Source organism: Odontesthes bonariensis, chromosome 4 (assembly GCF_027942865.1).
Source record: "Odontesthes bonariensis isolate fOdoBon6 chromosome 4, fOdoBon6.hap1, whole genome shotgun sequence".
Lineage (NCBI taxonomy): Eukaryota > Metazoa > Chordata > Actinopteri > Atheriniformes > Atherinopsidae > Odontesthes > Odontesthes bonariensis.
The window spans coordinates 10072882-10100496 of NC_134509.1; the positions used below are offsets into that span (position 1 = coordinate 10072882).

Genomic DNA, 27615 nt, shown 5'->3' on the forward strand with positions numbered 1-27615 from the left:
CACACACACACACACACACTTATGCAACAAATGCAGCATAGGAGTTTGAATCCTCTCAGTGCAGCAATTGGCAGTAAAATGGACAGATATGTTCATGTGTTATTTTCCCATCGTGCGACTGATGATGTTGATGCTCACAACTTGGAACTCTTGATTTGGACAAAAATTAGTTGAAAGGGGCCGATTGATGGTATTAAATCTCTTGCCCTTCCAGTGAGAATTTGCTGGTTCTTATTCTGTCCTACATTTCAACTTTGCTCAAACCCATTAATGGCTGAACACAATGGGTAAACACAATGTGCGGTGTTAGGTTTAGTAGCTCAGAAATACATGGTTACACAACGACACACTGTCACAGACAACATAGTTTGAAACTCAGTGGTCGTGGTTCCCGTGACTTGAAGCAATGCTGCATTACAGTAAATAACTGGCTCCCAAAACATTGTCTTTTCACAGTTTCTGAGCCTAGATTGTGTTACTACTTTGTTTTGGACATGTGGGCAATCATTCCTAATTCATCATTTCAGGTGAGACTGGGCTGTATAATGTGATTTATAGTATTGATCACAATATGTAAATTCTTCATGTGTTGTCTCCTTTTTCCTGATCTCCCTCTTATCGTGGACCTTTAGGAACACTGAATGAAGGGTTTTACTGCTGTGCTCATCAAAAGCCACGATGCACTGTGAGTTTATTTTTGTGTTTTAAGTATCTACATCAGCTCTTATATCACAACACTATAGTATTGCTCTTGTGTGGCAACGGATCTGGTTGCTCTATTTTCAAAGTTTATTAAATGAAAAATTATGCAACAATTTTAACCTTCATTTTCTGTGAAGAAAGTGTAGAGGAGTCCCTTTTCCAGTGAATGCACACTTTGGTCCACCTACACGTTGCAGAAAGGGAAAGCAGGGTTTGTCCTAGGTTGTGAATGGAGAACTGCTCACCCAAACTGAGGATCGAAACGGGCGGTGCAAGGAAGACGTTAAGGATCTCCTGGTTCGGGCACCTTATTAGGATGCGTCCCGGTCTCCTCTCTTTGGAGGTTTCTCGGGCACGTCCAACTGGGAGGGGGCCTCAGGGCAGACCCAGCATTCGCTGGAGGGATTATACTGTATATCCCTCCTGGCCTGGGTACACCTTGGGATCCCCCAGGTGAAGGTAAAGACTTCTAGGAGACTGGGAGCGAGGGGTGTCTGGGTTTCCCTTCTGAACCTGTTGCCTCCATGACCCGACCTTGGATTAGCTGAAGACAGTGGATGGATGGGTTTGTGTTTACTTTAAGTGAGGGTAATAAAAGTATGAAAATTGAAGTTGAAATATGTCATCTTTGTAACATTTTAAAACAAAAAGGGTTTGTTGTGTCCATTTTGTCCTTGGGCTCACAGTTTCTGTGTGTGTTTGTATGTTTGCTGTATGTTTAATAAATTACACATGACTCTTCCCACTTTTTTAAAGGGATTATTGCAAAATATTCCATGTGTTCAATAAAGAATCTCGCCTGCTTACACATCTTTATTTTTGAGAAACTCTCTCTGATACTCATTTTATAACGAATCATGTCACCCACCTGCTGTCAATTAAACTACTTAGTTTTGAGATGTTCCACCAGGTATTTTTCCAAGCAGTCTAATCTTTTGATGCCACGTCAAAATGTTTTGTTGAATTCTTTTCCATAGCACTTTCATTTTCTTGAATATGATGTAAATGTTCAACCCACACACAGTACAACTGTGCTCATGCTCACGTGTTGTGCAGTCAGTCATAATTACCTGTTTAAAGGGGCTCATTTTAATTCACATAATGTACATGTAGAATTTTTCTTTCTGATTTGTTCACTATAGAGGGGCACAGATTAAAGCACTTCCCACATGCCATGGTCAAGATTAATATTAGATTAATATTAGCCACCCTGATTTTATTATTTTACAAGAGCATGGAGCACTTGAACATATATTATGTTGTATCTGTGAAAAACAACTAAAATACCATTAAAATGATGGTGTATCTGTGTTTAATAGAGTGTAAGAAGATCCTGTCATAACTGATTTGCACTAGTGTGAGACAGAACTGCCTCTGTTATTGATACTACGAGTCGTGAATCGCACTGCAATTACCTTCTTTTTAATATTGTAGCTTAGCCAGAAATTAAGATCCTTGCGACAGAAAGAAAATAAGAGATTACAAAAAACATGGCCAACTGATGTCATTGTAGTCTGCATTCCCCAGTGATTAGCGTTCTGTTAGCATACCCCTTATTCCCAAAATGTAATCTACACTGATCAGCCATAACATTATGACCACCTGCCTAATATTTTGTAAATATGTACTTCTTATTATGCCAAAAGAGTTTTGACCTGTTATGATGTGGATAAACTACATCCGAAGGTTTCTTTAACTCTCTGGTACTTAGATCGTTTGGACCCTGTGGGTTGGGGTTTTTGTGGTTCGATTGACATAGGTGCCATCAGATCCCATCATCATGGTAGCTGGGAACTTTGAAGGGTGGTTGGACACCTCAGCCTCTTTGTCATGTCCTAGGGGAATGCTGTTGCCAATTTGGGGGTGGGGGCTGCAAAAATGTAAAAGCTTGTGTCAAAATAACATTCATTTGAATACCAGGATTCGGGTTTACCCAGCAGAACATTTTGTCTCATCACATTTAGGATGATCATGTTGCTCATTTTACCTGCCCGCGGTTTTAATGTAATATATATATAGCTGTCAAAAGAAAAAATGTAAAAAACTCCACAGAATTTGGCAATTTTTTTTCTCTTTGGCACCCCCTACAGTTGTGGGACGTAACACCACTATCACAAAAATAAATCTCCATGTGAGCCCTGCAAATCTATAGCCATACACATGAATTTGTTGTCATGTTAAAGAGGCCACAGAGATGATAACAAAAGCCCACAAAAACGTCAAGTGACCGTAAAGCAAAACCATGTGGTGCGGGTCTGGAAAGTTGTGAACTGCAGTATCTCAGCCCCCCCGGGTACTCCAGTGCAAAACAAAGTACAAAAACAAAGATATTAAGGTTCACAAACGTCACTGTTGTTTTAAATCCATCCTTATGCGAAATATTAGACACAGTTTTTTTTATATTATACCCTGGTCACCTGTTGATGATATGAAGTTGCAAACAATGATAAAAACATGTTTTATCCACTTCGCACTAATGTTTTTGTCTATTTTAAAGACATATTTCACTTAAATGTTTCTCGTCTACACTTATATGCACACAATTTCTTCTCTTAGTTGGCGAGTCAATCATCTTTCTTTGAAACACTACTTTTTTCATCTGCTTGGTGAGCGCGTCCATTGCTCCGCAGGGGTGGAGTATATCATCCTATTTAATAAAAGTATCGCGCAGATTGATGATTAGCCTATAGCGCGAGGACATTTAAACATGTTTTATCATGCACCTTCCTCCCGTCTTGGCTGAGCAATAAGATACGGTAGACTGCTCAACGGACTATTTTGTTTGCTGGTGTACCCCTCCGCTCAGCGGCGGTGGGAGAGGCTGGAATAACCTTGGTGTGAGCTAGTTGAGCGGCTGGAGAGAAGAGCGAGAGGCTGAATGGTGAGGCGGTGGAAGATCAGCGACTGCTGGCGTGAACATGGCGGAGACTGTGCGCTCTCTCTTCGAATGCCGAGACCCTCACAGCGACGGAGAAAGCGTCAAATCGACGCCGTTAACACGGGGGTGAGTCGGTTAATTGAGACATACGTGACAGTGAAGAACTGTTTCGTGATAGTGCTTTATGACCCACTGGCAGACTCGGGTGGGTGTGTGCGCGCCTTTGAGGGTGTTTTTGATAGAACTAAAGTTGTTATGTCGCGTTTTTCTCCAGTTTGACACTGAGCAAACGTCGGACTGACTGAAATTAATGTGAGAAACTTGTTTGTTTGCTTCACGCTAGCTTGTTTTTGGACGTTAATTCCACCTTGCAATGCGGCTCCAAAGAGGTGTGTGCGCGCGTGCGCAACTTTGCGTCTGTTTTGTCTGACTAAATTCACCCACATAACAGACAGAGTTTATCTTTGAATGACAGGTGACGGAAAAAATGAGGAATGCTTGCAATATCAGCTACGAAAACATGACATGTACTTCACACTTCTTACTTTCTCAGTTAAACCCTCAAAGCTGTGGAGTGACAGCAGAATGCTGTTAACCTGTAAATAACTAAAGTTTTCAAGAATATATTGGAAATCTTTGCACCAAAGTTTTTAAAATGTTGGAATTAACACACTGTCAAAGCTGCTCTATGTGTGCGTGTATGTATCTGTAAGTGCGCGCTCGTTCCTGTATGTAGTGCGCGCGCTCACGTGTGTGATTGTGTGAGAGTGGGAGAGACAGACAGGCACACACACACACACGCACGCACACACACGCACACGCTAACACAGGGAGGGGAGAGAGCGTGAGAGAGAAAGGAGCAGCTTCGTGTGTTTGCGTGTGTGTGTCTGTGTATACGTCCATATTGAGGGTGTGTGAGTGTGTATGCCACAGCAGAGGGAGGAGGGAGTGTGTGAGCTAGTGTGTGTGTGTGTGTGTGTGTGTGTGTGTGTGTGTGTGTGTGTGTGTGTGTGTGTGCGTGTGTAAGGGATGGGAGGGGGAGAGAGTGTGCGTGACAAGAGTGTGTGCGAGTGAGACAGAGATGAGGAGAGGGAGGGGGAGAGCAGTGTGCAAGGAGTGTGTGACAAAGAGAACATGTGTGTGTGTGTGTGTGTGTGTACTTGTGTGAGTTTGTGTGTGGTTGAGGGAATGAGTAAGTGTGTGTATGTTGGGAAGACAGGGTGTGTTTGAGAGAAGGGAAAATGTGTTTTAAAATGTGTTTTTCAAATTGTTTGTGTGTGAGTGTGTCTGTCCACTTGCCTGTCTGTTATTGTTTATGTGTCCGAGACAGAGAGTTGGAGTGAAATGGGAAAAGAAATAATTGTGTGTGTTAGTGGAAAAAGAGAGGGGGGAATAAAGGTGTGTTTACTGTGTGAGAGGAGAGTAAGGATTGCATGAGGCTGTGAAGGACATGTGTGTGTGTACGTGAGAAGGAGCATATAAAAAGTGTATGCGTGTGTGTGTGTGTGTGAGAGAAAGAGATAGAGGGGAAGTGTGTTAGAGGCACATAGAAGGGGAGGGTAGAGTGTGTGTGCATATATGTGTGTGTGTTCAGGGAGTGGGGGAGGGAATGTGTTTGTTTGCGTGTGCAAGTGTTTGTTAGAGACACAGTGAGGAGGGGAAGTGTGTTTGTGTGTGAGCATGAAGGGCCATGTGTATGTGTAATCAAATGTTGGATTGGTAAGAAGAGGGAGAGTGCATGCTGGTTGTTTTGGATGGTGTTAATTGTGTGGGCGTGTGTGTGTGTGTGTGTGTGTGTGTGTGTGTGTGTGTGTGTGTGTGTGTGTGTGTGTGTGTTTGTCCAAAGAGTAAACCTTGTCTTTATGAGTTGTGAAAGATGGGACTATAGAAGCAATACAGAAAGTGATGAAGGAAAGAGTGTGTGTCTGTCTTTAAGAAACTGAGAGGTGAGTATGTGTTTGTGATGAACAGAGGAGGGGAGGTTGTGTGTGTGTGTGTGTGTGTGTGTGTGTGTATAACAGTGTGTATGAGAGCAAGAGAAGATGGAGGGTGTGTGTTGCAAAGAGAGAGAGAGAGAGAGAGTGTATAGTGCCTGTATGTGTTTAAGAGAGTGGGAGAGAGGAAAAGAGAAGGGAGGGTGTGTGACAGAGAGTGAGGATGTGTGTGTGTGTGTCTCTGTGTGTGCAATCACTTGCATGCATGCAAGCTTTTGAAACAGAAGGGGTTGGGTTGGTGTGTGTGTGTGTGTCTTAAAAACTGGAAAAGAAGGCTTGGTAGCTAGTGCATATGCTGCATGTGTGTCTGTTTCTGTGTTTGTTCTGGAAGGAGGTGTGTGTGTGTGTTTGTGTGCGTGTGTGTGTGTGTGTGTGTGTGTATGTGTATGTATTTCTTCTGCAGTGAGTAAGAAAGGGAGGGGTGTGTGTCATGGGGGAGACAGACACAAGGTTTGTGCACGTGTTTGTGTGTGTGTGTGTGTGTGTGTGTGTGAGTGTGTGTTGCTCCTAGACAAGGGCAGTGTGTTTGTGCGTGTCATACAGAGGGAAGGAGAGTGTTTATGCATCTACTTTGTTTATGAAAGAGGAAAGGACACTGTGTTTGTGTGTGTGTGTATACGCATGCTCAAAGGAAAAGTATCTTTGTGTGGGTGGTATGGTATATGTGAGAAGGTGGGGAGGATGGTGTGTGTTTGTATCTGTTTTATTATTGAGGATCCTGTGTGTGTGTTTGTGTGTTAGAGAGACGCCATTCTGCATGAAGGACGGAGTAAATGGGAGGCTCATTTCGTGAGTTTGTGTCTTGTGTGAACGCGTGTGATTGATTGTGTTTGTGTGCAGTCCAAACGTATGTGGAGCGAGCAGTAGAAGCAGTTGCATGACAAGAGGTTGCATCCGTGTGTATCCACCAGCACACGTAGTGTTTGTTTGCTTGTGGCTGAGGAGGAATAACTTGTTTGATGGAGCAAGTGTGTGTGCGTGCCACATAGTGGAGGAGGGAATATATTGTAGCAGACATTCATGAGTATGAGAGTCTGTGATGTGCAGATTCAATGCATGCGTGCTTGCCTTTGTGTTCCCGTGTGTGTGAGTGTGTCAGAGATGGAACATGAGACTGTGGGTTAGGTTATTTGAGAGAGAGAGAGAGAGAGAGAGTGTGTGTGTGTGTGTTTTTGTGCTTGAGTGAGCTTTCCTATGGTGTGTGTGCGTGTGTGTGTATGCATGTGAGCTTTAGAGAAAGGGGGAGGGGTGTGTGCGTGCATGTGAGCTTGGCTAGAGAGAGGGTATTTGTGTGTACTGTATTTGTGTGTGTCAGTGAGTGTGTTTGCGTGCCTGTAAGCCTGAGAGGGAGGGGTGTGTGTGTGTGTGTGTGTGAGAGAGAGAGGGAGCGAGAGTGAGAGACTGTTTGCGTGCCTGTGTGTGTGTGTGTGTGGGTGTGTATGTTTGTGCATGCATGTGGGCCAGGGAAGGGGAGTGATGTGTGTGTGTGTGTAACTGTGCGTGTGACTGTGCGTGTGACTGTGTGTGTGACTGTGTGTGTGTGCACATGCATTTGTGGGTCTAGAGTATGAGCTTTTTGTTTGTGTATTTGTGCATACATGTGGGTTGGTGGGAGGAACCTCTGTGTGTGTGTGTGTGTGTGTGTGTGTGTGTGTGTGTGTGTGTCTGTCTGTGTTATTCAGAATGAAGAAGGAGGAGAAGAATGAGAGAATCGATGGAGAGGGTGAGACAGAATGAGACGGGAATGGAGGGAGATGATGACGGGTCAGCTCACTGAAGAGGTGGCAGAGAGACAGATTTGGTTGGCAAAAAGAAACTTCTGAGAAACTCATTGAACCCGAACTAAACACACAGACAGACGCTCGGAACACTCAAAATAATCCAGTAAATATGAACTAAGCGTTTTTCCCCAGAAAAGCTGTTAACCTGTTGGATGGTATAGCTCAGGACTGGGCTAAGCCTGTCTGTGTGCATTAATGCACTGTGAGTGTGAGCAACAGTTGCTGCACTGTTGAACAAATGACTGTGATATCTTTTGTGTGGGTATTTGAGTTTCTTGGTTGGTTTCCACAGCACAGTTTGTTAAAACAGAATATCGTACATCTCTGGAATTGTATTTTAATCATATGAGACTTCTTCACGTTATAGTTTTATTGATTTTATAGTTCACTTTAGTAATTTTTCCCCAGATGTTATCTAAGCATCGGTTGTGTAATGGTATTAACTCCAAAGTGTTGCGTTTGGTGTACAACTTCTTTCTGTAGTATCAGGGCCTGGTTACATGGAAACGTTTTTCACTATAACCGATATTTTTGCTTATCGTTTGGCTGTCACAGCCATATGGAGCCGGCGTTCTGGGTACCCCAGAACGATATTTTTGGAGAATGGGTTCCAGAGTGGGAAGATCTAGGAACGCCGCCTTCGCGTTGCCATTGTTACAGCCAGAACGGATTTGTTTACATCTGCGTCACAGCCACATGACCAACGCCAGTGACGTATACACATACGTCAGTGACCAGAACAAAAAGCGGCTTCGCGCGCAACATCCATTCAAAATCCGGAAGAAGAAGACAACACAACAAGGACAGACAGCGATCATCATGGACCCCACAACATTGATGTTAGCACTGCTGGAGACACTGCTAACTACAGCGGCGTTGTTGAAGGAACATTTACAGGTGATGTGCTGGTAGAAGTAGGGGCGTACACGCATGCGCATTGCTTCTTCTATTGTTCTGGTGTAACCGGTGGGGGTGGCTTACAGCGCACATAGAGGTGTGGCGTGTGTACTGCATCGTTTTCAGCAAGCGTGGCGTTGCCATGAGGACCTGAAGCTTTCCTGTGTGGTTGCAATAATTTTCGTACTCGGTTTAAAGAAAAAACCCTCGTTTCATTTTCATGTAGCTGTAGCCTTAGTCTTTATATGTGTTTGCGCCTAGGTTGGAAACCTGAAAGTGTGACTTCCACTCAGGACTTGGCCTGTCAAAATGATTCCATCAACACCTGATTGCAATTTTTTAGCAGAATTGTTACAAGGTGTTACTTGTAAAATTCCACTGGCTGTAAGTAAGTCCTCACTCATTGACACGAATGCCACAGATTTAGTTTCAAAGCCAAATACTACAGCATTTCGGTTGGTTTGAAAGCGACAAATTGATGAAAGCAATCAAAGGATGTGCGGCAAAAATGTGGTTATAATACCACTGTTCTGCAGACCCTGAAATGTCTTCCAGTCACGTGAGAGCTGTTATCACACACTGCTTGTTTTGATGGACCTCCCTGAATGAACGGGTCAGTTCTGTCTCCTGACAATTGAAATAAAGTTGGTTGAAACAAAGTGGCCAAGCTCGGTGTTTACGACAAAAGAGAACCGATAAACTGCACATGTATCACTTTTTTTGTGTTCATTTCAAGCAAGTTGCCCAGCCCTGCATTGGATACACGCACATAAAGTGAGCTGACTTTTGAACATGCATGTGCAAATATTCGTCAGAAGGGCAGCAGTGTGTTTGATATAAGGAGTGTGTGTTGTTGAGGCATGTCGGCTCCCACACTGGATTTTATTTGTACAGTATTATCACAACTGTTGGGTCATTCCACAGCCATGTGACTTAAACACGGTTGTGATAAGTTGAGTGTCACAATTGAGTCTGAACCACCGCGGAGAAAACACTTCAATTAACGTTGGCTTAAAATCCTTTCTTATGTCTTAGTGATTAACATGATTGTTTGGTTGTTGTTTTTATTTTTTTTCAAAGCAAATTTTTATTTGCTTGGTTGTCTGCAGATATGTGAGCACAGTTCCAGGGGCACACTGTTAAACACACAGAATCATGATTGTAGATGGGAGTGGAATGGATCAATAGAAAGACAGCGTGTTGGGTTGATAGCTCTGCTGAATAAGTATCTCCTTTGCCCTGGTTTCTCTCTGTCATTTTTTTTCTTTGCTCCTCTTTCTGATGCTTCACTTTTCTGTCCCACTCCTTCTCTCATTTATCTTCCTCTTTCTCTCCCTTGAGTTTTTTTCCCCCTTTCACTCTCGTGTCTGCTTGTGAAAACTCAGGACGCCAATGAAATCTCCAAATAAAAACTTGAAAATCCAAAGTACAATCTTCCTATGACCTTGTTTCACTCCAATGTCGTGTGTGTGTGTGTGTGTGTATGTGTGTGAAAAATAGACCAACGGAAAACAATATTGGGATCTGTGGTAGCAGAACTAGGCCAGATTCAGCATAGGCGGGATCACTTTGGGTCTTCTGAGTGTGGCTGTTTTGGAATGGATTTATTCTGAAGAAGATAATCGGACTTGTGCTCTCTGGGCTCACACAGGTAGCTGCCCTCCAGCTCTCTGTGGTCAGGAGCCACAGTGCTTGCATACAAGCACAAACTGCACAATTGCAACATTGCTGATACTGTATGTTGATTACTCATTTGTAGAGTTTGTGTGCCCACTGAACAAAAACAGTACCGAAACTGTTTATATGCAAAAAGGTAATAGTTCGCACAGGCGATTAGGGCTGAACGATATATTGCATTTGCGATAATATCGCGATATGACCAAATGCAATTTTCTAATCGCAAAGGCTGGATTATGAAAAAAAAAAAAAAAAAAAAGGCTGCGATTATACTCTGTTCACGTGACATGCGCAAGTAAAACATGTGATATGATCAAACGAGATTGTCTAACCACAGAGGCTGCACTCTGGTCACGTGACACGGGGAGCAAAGTTATGAAACAGTCTACCGGAGAGGACTCGCAAGCAAAGCTGTAACCTACACAATGGCCTCAGGCTCAACAGAACCAGACCCTGCGGGGATGCTAGTTTCAAAGAGGAACTGCACATCAGTCGTGTGGGACTATTTTGGTTTTAAAGTGATTGTTCGGAGTAGATTCACCGGGTCTATTGAACCGTGACATCCAGCCAAGTAGCCCACCCGAAGTTTTTCCGATCTTGGCCGAACATCAGCCGAGTTAGCTTAGCCGAGTTAGCTTATCCCGAATAGCTTAGTAGGCTACAAGCGCTAACCAGAGAGTCTCTATTATGAGAAAAGCAAGGCTGCTCAATTTCTCCATTGATAAAATAAATTCACAACTCTACAACATAAAAAAACATGTAGAATATAGCATATGCTTTGTTGTCTACAGTAGTAGATCAACCCTCATCTTACATTGAAGCTCCCAGATCAAGGAAGTGACGTCGACGCAGCTTTAGCAGCAGAGAAGCTATTAGGCTTGTGTTGATAATAATAATCTCCTGGACTATGTACAAACTTCTAAATGCATCGTTTTGTGAGTACAGACCATATTTGTACTACTGTAGAAGTTTGGTTCATGGCATGTGTTTCCTTGTTCCTTGTCAACACTTTATGCTCAGATGTTTGTAAGCTCAAAATATACTATTGTGTATGTTCAAATATACTGTTTTGTTAAATAAAAATGTCAGTCATCAATTCATGCATCACCTCATGTCATCATAACAGAGGTCTGTCTTCCAGGAAAGAACAGTTTAAAATTAATGTAATGTAGTTTTAGCCATACTGTATGATGTATTGCTTGTCTTTGTTTAATAATACAGAAGACAAAGACCTTAAAAAATAACCGCATATCGCATCGCAATCGCAATATTGGCGCGAAAAATCGCAATTAGATTATTTTCCGTAATCGTTCAGCCCTACAGGCGATACTTACTTTCTGTTATTTATGGGAAGGTTTCTCAACGATGAGGCCGACTTGCATCCTGAAAAAAATCTAATTCAGTTAGACCAGTGGGGACTTTTGTAGTTGTAATATAAGGAACATCCCACACTAAATTCCAGAAGTGTTTTCTTCCAAAACAGTACCAACAGCTCCAACGACGGCATGTGTAGTACTGAGGATCTAAGGTTAGTATTTAGTGGGTGGTGATTTTTTTTTTTTTTTTTTTTTTTTTTTTTTTCTAAACCCAACCACCACCCCCCCTTATGGGGGACCTATGTTTTCTTTCTTTCTTCTCACTCTTTAATAATTTCTTCCATATTTTCCTTCGTTCCTTTTCTCTTTCTTCATACAATCCTCAAGGCACAGAAATAAGGCAAATTATAACATATATTAGAGGACAATAATTGGATAAAGAAAAAAAGAAAGAGAAAAAAAATACAAAAAAAAACAAAACAATATGGGTTTGGTGGGTGGTGATTTTAGTTTTCTTCTCTCAGATCTCAGATTTAAAGGTACCATGTGAGGTTTCTGCACAGCACATCATGTGTCTGGTTTCTGCTTCTTTTATCTGGTGCACACGCTTGAGGATGGATATATCCACATGCAAGCGGATGACACAGTGCAGATTTCTCCCATTTGTATCAATTTATTCCAATATTAAACTATTCCACAGGTGGTAGTTAAATGTTACAGGAAACATCAGCAACTGCATGAAAGAATAATAATAATAATAATAATCAATTACATTTGTAAAGCACTTTTCATTTCATACGGAATCTCAAAGTGCTAAAGAGGGCTTCTGACTAAAGGTTGGGTCTGAAAACTATACAGGCTTAAATCTTTTTACCAAAATGGAGTTATTTGTTCAACTTAAACAATACAAACATAATGTATTTTGGTGAGTAACTATGTAGGTGTAACTGTAACTTAAAAAAATATGGATATGTTGGATATTTATTCAGGAATTGAAAAATACATTCCTCTGGGTAGGGACTTGCAAGAAAGTCATTTAAAAAAAGAAATGGTTGATTTAAAACATTTATTTATGTTTTGTTTGACAAGGTTGACCTAAAAGTGAGATTGCTCATAATTTCTTGGGATGTTTTTAGCACCACAACCCCAATTTGAGAAGAGTTGGGATGCTTTGTGAAACCAATTCAAATGTTAATAAAAACAGAATGCAATGATTTACAAAACTCAAAAACCTGCAGGTTTTTTTCTTCCACAAACAAACCAAATGAGTCAATGAGTTCCTTTAGTCTGGTTCCATTAAAAAGATTTCAGGTTTTGATTAATCTGACCATGGAACAGTTTTTCACTTTGCCTCAGTTTATTTTAAATGAGCTTTGGCCCAGAGTAGACAGATGCTTTTCTGGATCATGTTCACATCTGGCTTCCTTTTTCCATAGAGCTTTAACCTGCGTTTGTGAGGGTGTGATTTCCATGACATAATCATGTCTGTTTTAATGCAGTGCTGCTCGAGGGCCTGAAGATCACAAACATCTAATACTGATTTTTGGCGATGTCCCTTGTACACTGATATGTCTCCAGATTCTCTGAATCTTTTGATGATATTAAGGAATATTCCCAATTCATAGATGCAGTTTTCTGCAGATTGCTGCAGATTGCTGAACCTTTGCCCACCCTAATTTCTTAGAGACTCTGCATCTCTAAGGTGCTCTTTTATGCTACAAACTTGTTGCCAATTAACCTGATTAGTTGTATCATGTTCCTCCAGCTGTTTTAGTTTAGTACCCCTCACTTTTCCTAATGTTGCCCCCATTCTAACTTTTTAAAGACACGTTGAATTCTAGATGTTCTATTGTTTTTTTATGAAATAGTAAAATATCTCAACATTTCAACATCTGAGGTTTTCTCTGTTCTATACTAAATAGAAGATTGGTTTATGTGTTTCGCAAATCATTGCAAATAGTTTTTTTTATTTATGTTCTGTACAGCCTTGAGAGATTTTACAACTTTTCAAGTATTACTTTTGGCCCGAGTTCTCTGTAATGGAGGTTGGTGCGGAACGGTACTTTCAAAACCAGAATGTTTTCAGCTCTCTTTGCAATCAGTTCAGTGTGTCTTTGACAGAACTGCTTTCCTCCTAGTGATTCAGCACATGCTGTGCGACATCCAAAAGGTGACGCAGCATGTATTCTTATCATGTTCTGCCTTAGTTTGTTTGTCTGTTTTTACATATTTTATGTGTAAACGAAGGAGGGTGTAAATGAAACGCATTGATCCGTAAGGTGGCCATCAGCTTTTTGACCTCTCTCCCTGACCTGAGTGATGTGCAGTTTGATCACTAGGCCAATTGATTAAATGATAATCATGTTGTTTTGTTTTGTTTTTTTTCAGGCGTGGCTGTGGAAGGAAAAGAAAAGGGACACCTGTGAAAGTATTTGTCACACACACCGAGGAGGAGAGCGTGCTCGAACATAGCTTCAGCCCAGGTGGGTGTGTTTTATACAGTTGTTGTTGTCATATTATTTCAGCCAAAAACTGTGAATGTGTGTATTTATTTGTGAGCGGTGTGCATGTGCATCTGTTTGTGTGTCTATAATTGGTGTGGGGGTGGATTGTGTGTAAGTGAGTGACCTAGTTTTGTGCTTGTGTCTGAATGTGTGTGCTTGGCAACACATGTGTTACTATATGCATCTCTGTGTTTGTGCGTGTGTGTGTGTGTGTGTGTGTGAGCGCACACACTTCAGGAGGTGGCGTTATGACCCGTGTGTGCGTGTGTTTGAATGTGTTCGTCCCTACTTTGTAATCCTTTTACACACTGACTGTTGCTGTGCTCTCAGGTGCTCGGAAAGACGCTGGAGAGAATAAACAGCCCACACTGGACGGGCCTTTCTACAGCACTGAGTCCGCTCCTCTAAACTGGTGAGTGTAAATCTATGTCCTGTTGGTTGCCAATGAAGAGCACCTAATGTGCTCAGTTTTTCAGAAAAGAAAAGATTGCTGTTCTTAACTTAGTCCGAGAGCAGCCCCTTTGAATCCCAGTCCTCAGGACCAACCAACTTTTTTTAAACCTAATTTTATTCAAATAATCCTGCAGATTTAGTGCAGAGATGTCAGCAGAATGCGGTTGTCTAGCCAAAAGGATGGAAAATCTACATCACTCCGTGGGCTAGGATAGAACATTAAAGTTTATATGTTTGGATTTTTAAATCAAATTCTGATTAAAACTCTGTTATTGCAGTACACACACCTTGATTCAGCAGTCTGTGATGCACTTATGTTAAACGGCCAAATGGTGTAGCTGCAAGAAAGTCTTTAGCCAGAATAAAACTTGCAGTTGAAAGGCACTAATACTTCAATGAAGGATTTCTTTTACTATCGTTTATTTTTTATGAATACCCTGCTACTTATTTATTCAACTAAATAACAAAAAGTGTACACAATTTAATTTACGATGCTTGATTTTATTTACTCAAGCAAAACCAAAGACTTTCAATCAAGACTTTCTTTTACCATCATAGTAAATGCTGACTTGATAAGCTGGAACCAAAGATTGCTTGTTTTCAATGTTTTGAGATCCGACAAAATGGTTTATAGATGACAGGAATTACTGTTGATACATTCTCTGTGAATAAGATATTGATTTCAGCACAACGCACAGATAAAGGGTAGAAACACTCTCTATGTTTAAAAGTTCAAAAGACAGAAGCACAAGAACTTAATAAATTATGCAGATTACATGTTTTTTCCTTTCTCTCTCCCATCTTTTACCACCTTCACCTTGTAGTGGTGCATCGGAGCAGACTCAAGACAAAATGTCTATTGGATTTATGGCCAGCTCTTGCTCAGCCTCCACACCAGTTCCAACTCCAGCTGCCTCCTCTGCCCTGACCCTGACACCCTTACCTGCTCCTGCCCCGACCACCACAGCTTCAGCTCAGGCACTTTCTCTACCTCCTGCACCCACTGCTCCAGCTGCTCCAGCCGCCTCTGCTCCTGCTCCAACTGCCAGCTCCTTCCCCCCCTCACCTAACTGCCGTATCCGAGAGGTGCACTGTGGCAGCCAGGTCCGATTGGTTGTTATTGCCATCCGGGATATCACAAAGGGGGAGGAAATCACCGTTGACTACAGCCTGACAGAGTGGGGGGAGAATTTGGTGAGTGTTATCACAGATGTATGTGTATACATATAGTAAACAGTTGTGCCACACCTATCAATATCTTTGACCAGTCGCCAACTCTCTTAGCTTTTGATGCTTGAAAAAAAGCCGTTAACCACATTTGTTGTAATTTGTTGTAATCATCTAGCTGATATTAGACCAAATACAGATAATGATAACTAAAAACTGTTTAAATGTATAGAATGTTACATCAGTCTTCAGGTCTTAATATCTGTCATCTGTGGCCTGTTAAGGCGCATTTTAACAAACAGTACCCAGAACTTAAACTGCCTACTTGTCAGCGTGTTGGATCTGCTGTGATGGCCACATAGCAGCGAACCACAGAGTGTACTTCAGCTGTATTAAAGCAAAATCTGATCATTTAACGCATTTGTATGATTGGTTGATGCTTCTGATTGACACTTAAATATATATATATATATATATATGTGTGTGTGTATGTATGTATGTATGTATGTGTATATATATATATATATATATATATATATATATATGTATGTATGTATGTATGTATGTGTATATATATATATATATATATATGTATGTATATATATACATATGTATGTATGTATGTATATATATATATATATATATATATGTATGTATGTATATATATACATATGTATGTATGTATGTATATATATATATATATATATATATATATATATATATATATGTATGTATGTGTACATATGTATGTGTGTATATATATATATATATATATATATATATATGTATATGTGTGTGTGTGTGTGTGTGTGTGTAAAAAGCACTGTATGAATTGATGAATGAGAAACTAATTGCTCTGTTGAACCTAGACAAAGTTAAAGGGGACTATATTATTGCAGACTATGGATAGTTAATCTCCATTCCATGGATTAAGCAAATGAGCAAGTGCGCTTCAGCTGCATTTACTAAAAACCTGTTACTGTAACACATCTCTACAGGTTTTGGGTGTTTTTATTTGTGCCTTATGAGAAACCGCTATCAAATCAGTCAGAGATTAATGTTTTATTCCTCTGCTATTGTGTTTTCTTCTTCTTATTCGTGTATCTGACTTTGAATTTTGAATTACTTTAATTGTAACAATTATTCCTGTGGTACAACTGGAGATGTAACAGATTTAATAATCTATGTTGGATACTAATTTTGAAATGATTGAGACAGAAAGGTGAACATAAAATCTTGGAATAGTCGACCAATCAGAATTGTATCGTGCTGCAAGACCCAACTCAAAGGTTCTGGGTACTCTCAAAACTACTGCCTCCCTACCATGGCTGTTTCCAGGGATGAGATGTTTCCTCCAGAGCTCAGTTTAACCCCGTTGGGGTAAGGACCCCTAAGAGAACCCGGTTCTTGGAAAAGGTTCCTGTGGTTGAAATGCAGCTTTACTTTGTCCTCAGAAGTGTAGAAATGCACTAAAACTGAATATCTCATGACTTCAGATGGGCTGCCATAAGTGTATTTAAAGGCAGGTGATAAGCTTCACTCACTGCCTGTCACGTGCAAACATTTGCATTACCCACCGCGCACACAATCGTTGCACACGCACAAGCTAAGCAAGGCATGGGGTTACCATGGTGATGGCAGAGCTCCAGCTCTCTTTTCTACCTATAGTGCTTTAGCAACAGTAACCATGGTTATTACATGACATCTGTTCCCTTAATGGATCCCATTATATTGGATCAATTTACTCAACAAAAGGATGATACCAGAATCCATTTCAGAAAATTAAATTGTCAAAATTGAGAAACTGACAGAGGTTGAAGTGGAGCCAAGGCTGCTCGGAGTTCCTTCAGATTTCAATATTGTACTGCGATAAAACTCGTGCTTTTACTGTTAGTGTTTGTATGATGCATAGAAAAGTTAAAATTGTTGGAAAGCATGATCTGTATTAACTTATTTTGTTTGGCTTCTTAACAGCAGATTTGTGGTCCTAATCAGCCTGTGTGCTTACGACTAACTAAACATGGGTTGTCTCGTGCTCTCTGAGTGACAGCTGGGGCTGATTGTGATGGCATACATTAATGAGCGGTGTGCCTGCTGCTTTAATGTGACTTCTCTGTTCCGCAGGGTTTCCGGGCCACTGTGTCTCAAGCGCAGCAAGAGTGTAGCTCTGACACTGAGAATAACAACAGCGTCAAAAAGGTGAAAGAAAAATGCCTTCACTGTCTTACAAGTACACACTGTCAAAGTATTAATGTTTTTTTTTTTCAAAAAGTGGCAAGACTGCACATTATATAGAGTTGGCTGGAGCAGCTATATCCTGCTCCTGTGAATCAGGAACAGCTCTTTAGGGTTGTTGTATTGTCAGTCTACTGTTTATGTTCTGTCTGACATTTAGGATACTGCAAGGGAGAATTTTTTACTGAGTGTTACTTAGTGAGTTTAATGTTATTTTTGGGCATTTCGTTGGCGTATGTATGACTCTAAAAACCCGCTGTATACTACATATACACCACATGTCAGACACAGAATAAGAGACTATCTAGAGCAGTGGTTTTCAAAGTGGGGGCCGCCAGGGGGCGCTAGGGGGGCCTCAGAAAATTGGAGGGAAGATAAGAAAAAAATGCAAAAATAGAAAATAAATATTTTTTACACATCATTATAAAAAATAGTCAAATTTTTTTAATCAGTATTGTATTGTAAAATACAATTCATAAAAATGTCATATCGAAATGTTATTTGCCATGCTTGTCTTTCTGATTGGCTGCCATCAAAACATCGTAGACCTGGCGGTTTGCGCCTGTTCTCAAGCTGCTCTGCTCCTCAAGCTAGTGTGTAGGTAGCTTAGCCAAAATGGACAGGTTTTTGACTACGAAGAGACCGAAGGAACAGACCAACAGCCCTGCTGTGGAGGACACTGCTGCAAAAAAAACCTAAGCACTGGCCAACTAAAATAAGAAAGTATGAGGCAGCATACATTAAGTTTGGCTTTACAGCCATACAGAAAAATGGCCACGGTTGCCCGAAATGCGTCCTCTGTCTGGAGACCCTCTCAAATGAGTGTTTAAAATCTTCGAAACTTCAGCGTCACTTGATACAAAAACATCCGGCAGACTTCTTCAGACGTAAAGAAGAGCATTTAGTCAGGCCATCTGCTGCAGTCACACAGCAAGCTACTGTCCGTGAATAAAAGAAAGAAAATACGTTCTAAAAGTTGATGTTTCTTTACATATTTTGAAGCATTGTCTGTGGTTTGCAAAGGGGGTCCCCGGCCAGAAAGTAATACTGTTTGGGGGGCCTTGGCAACCCCTGATCTAGAGAACAATTCAGATGGGTAGATAGGTAGGTCGGTAGATTTGAGTGTTTACAGATTTAAAAACAATTTCTGTAAAGTTAAATCTGTCAAATCTGATTGCATTCTTTGCTGTGCATAATAAACACATGCATTGTGTCTGATGCTTATGCTTTAGTCAAATTTAGCATCTCTTCTGACTGTGAAATTAATTCGACTGACTTCTGATGCTTAATAATACGCTTATTTATTGTGCTGGAAAGCAAAGTTATGAAATGTAAGGTTATTAAGATTCAGCTTACAAAGATTGAATCAGACAACTTGTTGAAGCAAAACGACACACAAGATATATAACTAATGATGGGATGAAAGTAGTGGTGACTTATAAAGACATAAGAGATCCTAAAGACCCAAAGTGTGAGGGTAAGACATGCATTACGTTTGGGGTGGTAATGGCATTTCTTTTTTGGTTACATCGGAGTCCCATGACAGCAAAAGGTGTCTTTCTGCATGAAGTTATCACCACAGATGTGTCCAACTTTCAGCACAACACAAACCAGCACATATTTATGTTTTTATCATTTTATCAATAGTTATATTAAAAAAAAGGAAAATCTCTTTTCTTTCCAGGAGGATGAGCCTCTCTCTCTGACAGGTCAGCAGCAGCGGCATCAACAACAGCAGCAGGAATACGTCACCCCCTCTTGGTCCCTTTCCCCATCCTCCTCACCCATCTCCCACTCTGATGCTAGTGATTCAGCCGCTGGAGATGAGGACAACTGTAGCCCGTGTGGGCGTGCACTTCGCCAAAAAAAGAAACGTCGTAGCACCCCTTCAAAGAAAAAGACCCCCCATCGGACCCCACCCGGACGCCCCTCATTAGTGTCCCCCTCCAGCGCTCCCCATCTCAGCCGTCCACTTGCTTCATCCCACTCTCCGGCGCAGTCCTCTCCCTGCTCGTCGTCCACGCCCCCTTCCTCTTCCTCTAAGCTTGTCTTCAAACACCCTGCTCCACTGGGTTCTGACAGCACAGGAAACGTCACCACAAACGCTCAGAAAGGGCCAGTTTCCACTGAGTCCATACGCCAAACCTGTGAACACTGTGGACGCCACTTTCGCTCCTTGGGCCGCCACTTAGATAAACACCACGCCCACCAGCCCGACGTGTGTTCCGCCCTCGTCGAGCGCTACACGCAGACACCCCGTCTGCATGCACAGAGCACAAACCCTGCTGCAGCCGTCACTCACTCCGAGCAACACTCTAAGTTTTCCCAAACAAGCGGTCAGAGCCGCTGCACAGATCCTGCACAGAGTGGTGTCCAGGACCTGTCGATGTCTCCGCCCACTCTCACTGCAGCCAGCCAGTCTCCTGCCTCCTCTGGAAGGAACTCCACCCCCCCCGTGCTGACTCCTCCCAGAGGACAGAACGCTGTGCCGGTGTCTGTCTTAAAGAGGAGCCCACCGCCACCTCTGGCTGTGACCCAATCCAGGAAGGGAGCAATCAGGGGAATAAAGAGAGATAAACAGTTGGAGGAAGAGGAGGATGAAGACGAAGATGTGGAGGTTGTGGCAGTGAAGAGGCCCAAAAATGAGGACGTCGAGCTTGTGTGCCCTCAGTCCTTTAGCATCAAATCAGCCAAAGAGATAGAGCCACCAAAAGAAGAGGACGATGTCAACGAGGAAGAAGAGGAGGAGAATAGAGTGATGGAGGTAGAAGATGAAAGTGGGACAGAGGAAAAGGAAAAAGAGCTGCTCAGGTAACTTGATGCCTTATGATTTTCTTTAGTGAGCAATTGGTAACCTTCGATTATTCAAAATGTTGGGTTGATTGCACGTGAATTAACAGTTACTGCAAAAATACGATCAAATAAGATAAAATTTTGTATTCACAGATGAATACACTGATACACTCGTGAGTTGCCTCTCATTCGCTAAATGATGTTCACAATGTATGAATTCAGAGGTTTACAAGTTTGAATAGAGGAGTCACTTAAACTTATTTACTCGTGCTTTTTCTCAGGGTTTTCTTCAAGGTAACTGCTGAGTTCCAACATGACTGCTGGTCGATTGAAAGCTTGGTGCAGTCACTTTGTAGAATATTGTGACAAACGTTGATGTTGCGAATTGTTAACGGAAACTTCCGAAGTTAAAAATCCAACCTGTATGTCACCTTGTGTCTCTCTTTCAGTAGTTCGGGGCGACACCACATGCTGCCTCTCCTCTCATCCCTCTCCTCTTTGGTTCTGTACCTCCGTCGGCTCCAGCACTCTGCCTTCTTGTCCCTGTCCCGGCAGCTGCAGTCTGCAGAGGCCTGGCGGCTTCTCTGCCACTCCAGCCTAGCACTGCTCATCCTGTATAATCGACGACGTGAGTGTGAGGTCTCCAAGCTGTCCATCGCTGAATATCGTGCTCGTGTGACTCCTCAGTGCCCTGTTCCTGTCCCACTTGGTGCTCCTCCAGCTCTCACGCCATTGGAGGCTTCTCTCTCCCCCTTTGAGCGGCTGGTGCTTCCTCACCTACCTAGAGTTGGAGTGCAGGGTAAGCGTGGACGCATCCAGCCTCTCATCCTTCCCCCGCACTGCGAGCCCTGCCTGGAGCTTCTCCTGCAGACGCGGCTGGATGTCGGGGTGGACCCCGCAAACCCGTATGTGTTTGCCCGGCCCTACCACTCTCCTGCCACACCACTGCGTGGTACCGACCTCCTTCGCAGCCTGGCTCGTTCCAGTGGGACCCGCAATCCCCGTGCCCTGACCCAGACCAGGGTTCGCCGTCAGGTAGCAATCCTAACCCAGCTACTGCTGCTAGGAGAAGGAGAGGAGCCCGGACAGCCCGGACAGCCAGGAAGCAGCGCCGTGGAGAGGTTGGAGCACTTCCTCGAGAGAGAGTACCATGTGACACAGAATTGTGCTGGAATTGGCCAAGACCCGGGCCTGATGGGCAGAGTGGGCCGAGTCGTGCTGTGTGGAGAGAGAGATGGGGTGCTGTTCAGAGGCATGAGCCTGAACCACATCTGTCTGGAGCTGGATGGTAAGATGGATGGATGGCCTCTTGTTCTTGAGTATTATTTAAATTAGCCTCTTTGTGTTTTTGTCTTACATCCACATGTTTCTGCCCTTTCCTTTCTCCAGTTATGTCGGGTAACTCTGCAGACTCGTACTCAGAGGGAGAGTCTGAAGGGGAGCATGTGAAGGAAAAGCTCCCCACTCCAGCTCCTGCTGTAAACCCTCCACCTACCCTGCTGTATGTCAGGAAGGGCAAGAACAACGGCCGAGTGGGACGACCCAAGAAGCTCAAGAACATCCAGCCTCCACCTCCCCCTCCTCCCCCTCCACCAACACCCCCACCTGCAAAAAGCCGGAGAGGCTCAGGTAAGACCGTTTGTGAGTCAAGTGTAAGTGATTTTGCGCCATTATAATGTGATGAAAGCAAAACTAAGGATGGAAAAAAGAAGTCAAATTGCTGAGAGCACAAACAGAAATAACATATTGTGTACAATTCCAAAATGTTTTATTTCCTGTAAGACACAAAAGCACCCTTCCATGGATAAATGCATCTTGTAGCTGTCGTACTAGTTCCTGTTTGTGTTTATGAGACGTCCACTGTCTTACCTTTAGTTGATGGCTGTCAGATTGTTCTCTGAGGTATCAGACGGTTTCCTGACGGGAAGCTAAAGCTACTCAGATTAGGGTCACCAGAAAAGCAGCAATATTTTCAACAGCTCAAACCTTGAAACTTTCACAGTGGTCGGAGCGAGCGCTGTATTGTGTATTGTGTTTTTTCTTTTTGTTTTTTTTACACCTCGTCACTTCTGCATCAGACAGTCACACAACACTGGGTGTGCAGAACATGGCCCGTCTAGCTGCATGGCGTTCTTTGGTTGAGAAAGTTTTGACAGTCAACAACTCTGACGCAGAAAGGGATGCTTGTTAACATCCACAGTGGAGCTCTTAAACAGTTCTAAACTTTTTGAGGTTTGAGTCGCTATTGATGATTCGCTCTTCTGGTAACCTCGTTCTTAGTAGCTTTTAGCCGTAGCTTGCCTGTCAGAAAAGCTGTTGACTCTCTTTAAAGAGAACACTCTGACTGCTGTCTACTAAGACGCACACTGCTCATAGGAACTACACACAAACCCCTCTTTAAAAAAGACATTTTAAGAGAGAAGTGGCTGCCAACATAATGATACATTTACAGACTGCAGTTCTGAATCAGTTTTTTTTCTACACTGTAAGTAATATTAACAGGAAGTGACAAAGTCCATTTGGTACCTGTTTGATTTGTTACCAGATCCTCATTTGCAATGGAAAATGAACTTTGTATCTGAGCACTGAAGCCATGTGAAGACGTTCTTTTTTTTGTTAAAATAAAATTACTTCTAAATATCCATTTGTGTTTTCTCATCTCCATTACACACGTTTTTATTCTTGTGTTTTCCCGGTGGGACCGTTAGTGTTAATTGAAGAGTTGGTGATGGATAGAATCTGTTAAACGACAGAGAATCTGTGACTCCATTCGTCTCTCCTGCGTTTTAGGAAAGCGAGGCGTCCTGAAGCGCCCCTGGTCAGAGGCAGAGCGCGCCGCAGTCGAGGAGCACCTGACCCAGAACATCAATGAGCTTCGAGTCCCCGCCAAGGCTGACTGTGAGCGCTGCCTGCAGCAGTGCCCCCTGCTGGTCAGCAACCATCGCGACTGGCGTGCTATCAAATTCTACTGCCACAATCGCATTCAGCTGCTGAAGAAAAATCAGCGACGTGAAAGTGAGCTCCAGAGCCCCCTCACTGTCTGTTGAGAGAGAAAAAGGTGCTTAACTTCTAGTTCAGAGCGGAACCTCATATGGTATCCTGCTGTCGTCACAATATACTCTGATTTTGAGAGTCCTACATTTCACTCCACTAGTGTCTCCTGTTTTTGACCTACCCGTTTCAGTTGACACATAATGGCATTTCATGTGTGGTGGTCCCGGTTTTGACGGTTACAGTGCAGCTCTGGTCAAAAGCAGTGTATTTGGATGGGTGCCTTGAGAGACTTCGGAGACCACTGCACCAGCCTGGACATTTTTTCTCTTTCCCAAAATAAATACACTATACTGAAATGTAAACAAGGAGTGCAGCTGATCCCTACAGTGTTGTTAAGAGCGTTGTTAAGTAGCATTCGTGTTTTATGCACTAGGAGATGTTGATAGGAACATGGCCCGTGCTTGGGCCACACTTTTCTTCATAGCAGCTTTATGATTAGAATTAGGCCTAATTACAGCTAACCAAGATATTTCCTCAAATAAGCTAGTTCTTCTTTTCATACAACTGTGCAATTCTGACCATGGTTTCATGATATTTGGACCTTAATTTACATGAGGTACTAGATGATGTTAACACTTATGAGGTTACTATGGTTTTTTTTACACCTTTTTTTTTTTTCATGTGAAATGGCACACTTCATGACAGTGAATTTAAATTTTTTTTTGGAAGTGTGGATTTTATGACGGAGACAATTAAATGGCCTCAGAATGTTTTGAAGTTACCTAAGATGTTGAGTTAAGTCACAAGGCCCAGAAACAGAAGACCTGCTGTGAATTCTGTCATCTCTTCCCCGCTTTTCAAGGTGTCAGTAGTTTCAGTCTTGCCCTGAGCAACATTATGTTCATGTTTCTTAATTTGTTTTTGTGTTACGTGCTTGTTGCACAGTTGTTACTCAAAGCAGTAGGAAGGTGCTACAGGCCAATAAGCTGGATATCACTTTATGCCTGGAGAGGAGATTTCCTTTGATTGTGTTAAGGGTTACTTAAAGAAGTGGGCATTTATCAGAGCAGAGATTGTTCTGTGGCGCCATTTTTTTGTTGCGTTGTCTGTGTTGTCTTTCCAGATGGCTAGAGCTCTTCTTGTCCTTTCCCCAACGACACTACACCATTTGCAGCTTAATCAGACTTTTGGTTCAGCACTTCAGTGTTGTTCAGAATCTGAGTCTATCGGACTAAAACCTCCATGAAACCTCAAAGCAGATACTTGAACTTATTTAAACCTTTTGCAGAATCTTTATCTTTCTTTCTTGCTCTAGCCTGCCAGTTATTCTGTACATAGCAAAGATATTATCATTATGCTAACTGGTTGTTTGTGCTAGACACGTAGCTTTCTCCATTTCTGAGTTATCACTATCTGTACATAAGCCTGTTTTGTAAATACTCCTCAGAGATTCAAAGAAAAAACACAATGTATGACACGCCTTGGTTATTGTGTTATGTTTTTTCTTTTTTATAATCTTATAAAAACTTAAAGCGCTATGATTTGTGCTGTGGTTATTTATTATTACTGTTTTCCCCACATCTGTTTAGAATTTAACTTGATGAAAAATATGTTGAAAAGAACAAGTGGATACTTATTAAAAATGATACCTAGCTATGTTGCATTTTGTTGATATGTAGAGACATTTTATCTGACCAGTGTTTTTCATTCTGACAGGAAGTGACATCATATATTCTTTCCTTCACACAGGTCTTAAGATGAGCTTTAACTGAATCAACTCTCAGCAGAGATTAGCAAATAGTCGCACACAAAATGCGAAAAGGGATATACGAATTATTAATTTATACAAATGAATTGCCGAGAAGCTCTCTGCATGTCTCCACTGGGATCCTGAACCACTCCTCTGCAGTGGTCATTAGGTTGGAGGACTTTAATTTTCTCACTTTGATCTTTAGCGCCTTTTTGCAAACTGGTGGGATTCAGATCTGGACTTTGGCTGAGTCACTTTAAAATGGTGGCTTAGATTTCGGTGAATAATTTCTGGACCACTCCGCTAGGTTTTTCCATCGCTGTCTTGTTGGAAGATCCAACGCCGCCCACAGCCAAGTTTTTCTGCAGTCTGTGTTCAGTATATCATCTGGTACAAGAACAGCAATTTGGCGTGGCTGAGCCAGCATCCAAACCTGAATTCAGGAGGGGGGGCACAGTAACTAGATATTATAGTTACTGTGGGCCTTTTGAAGAAATTTGAGGGTTAGGGAATTTTTAAACTGCATTTTCCTTAAAAAATTATATTACAAAAAAAGCTCTTCATCAAATTTTAACATTGGTCTGAACAAGTTGGGGCTTTATGGTATTTACTGCATCATTTACATGCAGTTACTGTTGAAAACACTAGATGGAGAAGTTGCATCGTAAACCACAAACAGAAGGTCTCTGGTAGAAGTTTATCTGAAAATTACAAATGTCTTGGCGGAGAATAAAAATGGTCATTTTCCCCTGAAAGTGAAGACGTGTAGCTCCTAATAGGGACGTGCCATTAAACTCAACATTGTGTAGAAGAAGATTGTGCAACTAACTACAGCAGGGTGTAAGAAAAAAAAAAACAAGTTCTGAAGACGAAACGTACAACAGAAAAAATGGAGTGATGCAAGACAGAGTCATGGGCCGTGGGAAACACTTGAAGAGAAAAATGGCTGCCAAGAAAAATAAATGTGGAACAAACAAATATATAAGAAAAGGGAACAGAAAAAGTACAATCTCCATAGCGAAAAAGGTTTGGATGTGTAAAAAATGTTAATAAAAACTTGCAAATGTCATAAACCAATATTTTATTCACAAATTAACATAGAGAACATATCAAATGTTCCATTTTTTAAGATTATTTCTCATAATTTATTTCATTATGTTATCATTTATCGAGTTTCATAATTCTCCTTAAGTGATCCGAAAAAGTGAATCCAAAAAAAAGGCTACTACTGACCCTGATGGAGCACCCAGAGAGGAGAATCTCTCCTTTGCATGTCCCGTTCTCTTACCCCACCTGGAATCGGCCGCTGTCATTCCAGTCCCAAAAAAGCCTGCTGTACAGTCTAAATGACAACAGACCCATAGCACTCCAGCTGTTGTGCTAACTGACTCCACAGCCTCTGCAACAGCACTCTGTATCTGCTGTTTTAATTATCTTTGCCTATTTTAACCTGATGAAATACGTATTGGAAAGGATTCAGTCCTATTGTTCCGCTCAAATCTGATCGCTGGATTTGGGAATGCAAGAGCACGGGGGCTTTGGCTTGGTTCTTCAGGCTTCTGGGAAGAACTTTTTTTTTAAGGACAGGAGGTGTTAGGCCCCTCTGTATCCTCACTGGCCTTGCAGTGGCAGTGCAAGAGCCTTTGTGTTGTGAGCTGCACCTGTGAGGATGTGCATGAAGCACACATGCACACGGTGTAGGCAGATCACCGCTCTTACTGCTGCCGCTCGTGGTGTGTAGTTTAAATGTCCTTTTGTGAAAATATTGATATTTTCCTAAATATTAAACCTTGCACCTTGTACCGACGCCGCATGCGAGATGTTGCAAACACCTGCTATGTCTCTTGAGCCAAAGGCATTGCTAAAGACTTCTCTCACTCTGGGAGCCACCTGTTCAGCCTCCTGCCCTCAAGGAGGCGCTGCAGGTCAACTGAACTCAAACCACCCGACTCATGAACACATTCCCTCCAAAGGCACCGTCCCTTGTCAATACACATGATTGGTTTTTGACACCCCACTACTCCTTTAGCCATTCAAACATCAAAATATTTAGCTCTTTCAGGAGATGGGTGCCATGACTTTGAGTGATCCTGAAACTTTTAGTTATTTAGTATTTTAAGAAATTTAAAGCTGTAAAATGATTGCACAATCCTTGATTTGGCTTGCTTGCATCTTGAGTTAGGGACCTTGTAGCTTTTGTAACCCAGGTCAAATGTAATTAATAAATCACACTTTTTGAACTGGTTAAATAGGAGCCTTGCTTAACATGTGATGCTGTGGTTTAATGGGGAAGTTTGTTTTTTTAAAACCTGGACCTTATTGCTGGCATAAAATACATTCATCTACTCACCGATAACAGTTTGGTGAAAGTCGGCGTCCTTCGGACGATATTCAAATCACTCGAGATCCGCGTATATCCATATAACGGGAGAGAACAGGGCATGAACAATACAGCCTCTAAATAAGGCATTATC

General features: G+C 42.1%; 1 protein-coding gene across 2 annotated transcripts; it reads left to right on the forward strand.

Moving 5' to 3' along the window:
* The first annotated feature begins 3563 nt into the window (after positions 1-3563).
* LOC142378419 (uncharacterized) lies at positions 3564-24929 on the forward strand. 2 transcript variants are annotated; one of them, XM_075462897.1, is made up of 9 exons: positions 3564-3706; positions 13634-13728; positions 14080-14161; positions 15027-15396; positions 17494-17568; positions 19289-20415; positions 20847-21685; positions 21787-22026; positions 23188-24929. In XM_075462897.1, the coding sequence occupies exons 1-9, from the start codon at positions 3621-3623 to the stop codon at positions 23442-23444; spliced, it is 3171 nt and encodes a 1056-aa protein (XP_075319012.1). In that variant the 5' UTR covers positions 3564-3620; the 3' UTR covers positions 23445-24929. The 2 variants fall into 2 exon arrangements, with proteins under 2 accessions (XP_075319012.1, XP_075319013.1); XM_075462898.1 differs by having other exon boundaries at positions 20850-21685.
* The last annotated feature ends 2686 nt before the right edge of the window (positions 24930-27615 follow it).

Coding starts and splice junctions, on each gene's coding strand:
- LOC142378419 (XM_075462897.1), top strand. CDS start 3,621: ATGGCGGAGACTGTGCGCTCTCTCTTCGAATGCCGAGACCCTCACAGC. Junction 13,729..14,079: donor CGAACATAGCTTCAGCCCAG/GTGGGTGTGTTT, acceptor CTGTGCTCTCAG/GTGCTCGGAAAGACGCTGGA. Junction 15,397..17,493: donor CAGAGTGGGGGGAGAATTTG/GTGAGTGTTATC, acceptor TCTGTTCCGCAG/GGTTTCCGGGCCACTGTGTC.